The 2974-nt window shown below is 58.3% G+C and overlaps 1 protein-coding gene across 1 annotated transcript in view; it reads right to left on the bottom strand.

The window, feature by feature from the left end:
• Positions 1–2974, bottom strand: part of LOC105310380 — a gene marked incomplete at its 5' end in the record, with an annotated part of 6975 nt that overhangs the window by 2856 nt on the left and 1145 nt on the right. Inside the window, 2 exons of the mRNA XM_011386568.2 lie at positions 1010–1094; positions 2088–2644. Of these exons, the coding sequence (XP_011384870.1) occupies positions 1010–1094; positions 2088–2644 (642 nt within the window). The remainder of the gene's footprint in view (positions 1–1009; positions 1095–2087; positions 2645–2974) is intronic.

Here is a 2974-nt window from a genome sequence, read left to right as displayed (position 1 = left end):
TGACAGACTGGGTTTAAAGAGTCCAGCACAGTGACCTTCGTGAATTTAACGCTCAAGAAAATGCTGGCAAATCATGGTTGGACATAAATTCAAAAAGCAGTTAGCAGACAATGGGGACAGCACGGACTTTCACAAGGGGGCCGTCCCGACAGCTATGAACGGTGTGAGGAGCCCTCTGTCACCCAAGCCCGACGAACGTCTGTGGTGTTAGCTTAGCGACACGCTCTTCACACGTTAACAGGCTAGAAAATTGGCATGCACTTAAAATCATGTTACAAGGGCAGTGATCTGTTTGTTTCAGCTCGTAAATGGGATATTTTAGATTGTTAAAATTTATTCAGAATCAATCCTTCGAGCAATTAATTTTTCATTATAAAACATCAGCATGTCTAAGTCGACCAGCTAACTAGAAGACGACAGCGGCATTTTATTCAGGTGTTTATGTTTGCATCCCACTCGCCCACATTCTCACACCTGTACACACACGCACACGCAAGCACATGCACACACATGCACACATGCATCCACACGTGCACGGGCACACACACGCACACACGCGCACACACATGCACACACGCACATGCACATGCACATATGCATCCACACGTGCACAGGCACACACATGCAGGCACAGTGCATGCACACACACGCACACACACATGCACGCACATGCCCACATGTGCACTGGCACACACACATGCACGCACACGCACACACATGCGTGCACACATGCAAGCACATGCACATGATGCGCACATGCATCCACATGTGCACGGGCACACACATGCATGCACACTCACGCACGCGCACACATGCACACACACACATGCACACACATGCAGGCACAGTGCGTGCACACATGCACGCGCACGCACACACATGCACACATGCATCCATATGTGCACGGGCACACACATGCAGGCACAGTGCAGGCACACGCACGCGCACACCTTAGCGGAGTCTGTCCGAGACAGGAGAGCACAGGGCGCACGTGGGGAAGGTCGCTCACCTCCCTGGCCGCGTGGACAGCCATTCATGCTCAGCGCGCCCTCCACGGAGTTCTCGAACACCAGGCGGACGTGCTGCAGCAGGCCCTGTGCACGCGCAGGGAGAGAAGCAGCGTGCGGTGAGCACAGCGCCTGCGGGGTGACGCTGCGGGAACGCGGGGCGCGGTCTCAAGCGGGGAGGACATCTCTTCCCCGCCTTTCTGCTCCGCAGGTTCAAAGCCTTGGTGCAAGGGCTTATTCTGCGTCTGTCACTTCCAAAACTTTTTAGCCACGACACCGACAAAGGGGTTTAAACTCGGTTACCTTTTCCTCGGATAACTGAATTTAAACGCACATTTGTTTCCCTATCTGGAAGGGAACAATGTGTCGGCTCCGGGGCAGACCCCGCGCTTGTGGTTTTAGCAGATCCTCTTCCAGAAAATACTTTCATTCAGGAGAGGATGGAACCGCCCCTCATAAATCAGTCTCCTTAGAAAAACACAGCTGTTAGTTTACGTTCCTCTCATTTCAGTAGTGAATGGGAGTGTGTGGGGGGGTGGTCCCCATAACGGGATCGGTCTGTGGTGACTGGAAACATCTGAGTGGCCGAAGCCAGGACCATCACATCGGCCGTCCGGCCGGTAACCGATGGCCGTTTGTGCAGGGGGGAAGTGCACCTGCGACAGCTCACTCTGCCCATTCCTGATGTGGAACAGTGTGGTGTGTGTGCGCGCGTGCGTGCGCAGGCGTGTGGTGGTGTGCAGTGGAGGTGTCTGTGTGCGTGAACACACGAGTACATGGTATAGCATTTGTGTGTGCACGTGTGCGTGTTTGCAAGTGCGTGAGTCTCAGCGTGCACTGCTGTGCATTGTGTGAACGTGCGTGTGGGTGTGGCGTTCCTGCGTGCGTGTCTATACACACCACATGTGACACACGTGCGTGAGCGGCTGTGTTGTGTGTGCGTGTGTCCCTGCGTGTGCCACACTTGTGAGCATGTGCGTGCCTGGCCTGCAGTGGCACGGGCACCACGCCAGGGCACGCCCGGCTGTCAGGCCTCCGAGGCCCCCTCCGCCTCGCCCCGCGGGGTCCTGCCGCACGTACCCTGAAGTGACTGTCCCGAGAGGAGCCCTTGGCCACGTACATCCTGCTCTTGTCCGTTTTCAGCTGCTCGTAGAAGGGCTCGTCCAGGGCGAAGCTGTCGATCAGGTCGCAGCCCACGTACAGGCTGAAGGTCTCGGCGGTCACCTGTATGGTGACGTTCTTCCACTGCGAGTCGGCCAGGCCCACGTCCTCCAGGGAGAGGACGTGCTGCGTGCCGTCCAGCCAGTAGGCGAGGTCCAGCGTGTCCGCGGGGCCATTGGATACGATCTCGAACTGCCTGTGGGAGGCGCCGGGGCCCTCCAGGGCCAGCAGCGTGCCCTTGGTCTTGCGGTCCTGCTTCAGGGTGGCCATCAGGAAGAAGCCCTCCCTGACCCGCATGGCCTGGGTGATCCTGCCCAGGGTGGCCGCACCCACAGGCGGGATGTAGTCGAACCGCACGAAGCGGTAAGCTGGCCCGCCGGGGTCCGGGCCCCGGAACTGCTTGGCCCCGATGGTCTTCCGGTTTATGTTGCTGGCGCTGAAAAGGTCCACGACAGTGTCCTCGTCCTGGTCCCCAGCTGCCAAGGGAGCAGAGCAGGGAGGTTAGTGGCAGGCAGCGTGGGAGGCCAGGGCAGGTGGCGAGGGCGACCTGCACACAAGGGCTTTGGCTAGGCAGCCACCGCCCCTCTGTCCCCTTCCTCTTCTACAGGTGCTAGTGCTGCGGGGGTCAAGGCCAAATCACCACCCTCTGTCCCCTGCTGCGACTCCAGGTGCGGTCCCCGAAACAGCTGCTGGCCCCAGGGCTAGCTTCCACCCTCGACGGGTCAGGAGCCATAATCAACAACGGAACCAAGCCGGTGACCGGCTACGCCACCCGGAGCTGTGTTTAGAGCCTCCGACTCTGCACG

The sequence above is a fragment of the Pteropus vampyrus genome, unplaced genomic scaffold (genome assembly GCF_000151845.1).
Source record: "Pteropus vampyrus isolate Shadow unplaced genomic scaffold, Pvam_2.0 Scaffold2742, whole genome shotgun sequence".
NCBI lineage: Eukaryota > Metazoa > Chordata > Mammalia > Chiroptera > Pteropodidae > Pteropus > Pteropus vampyrus.
This window is presented reverse-complemented; position numbering and strand designations above follow the sequence as displayed.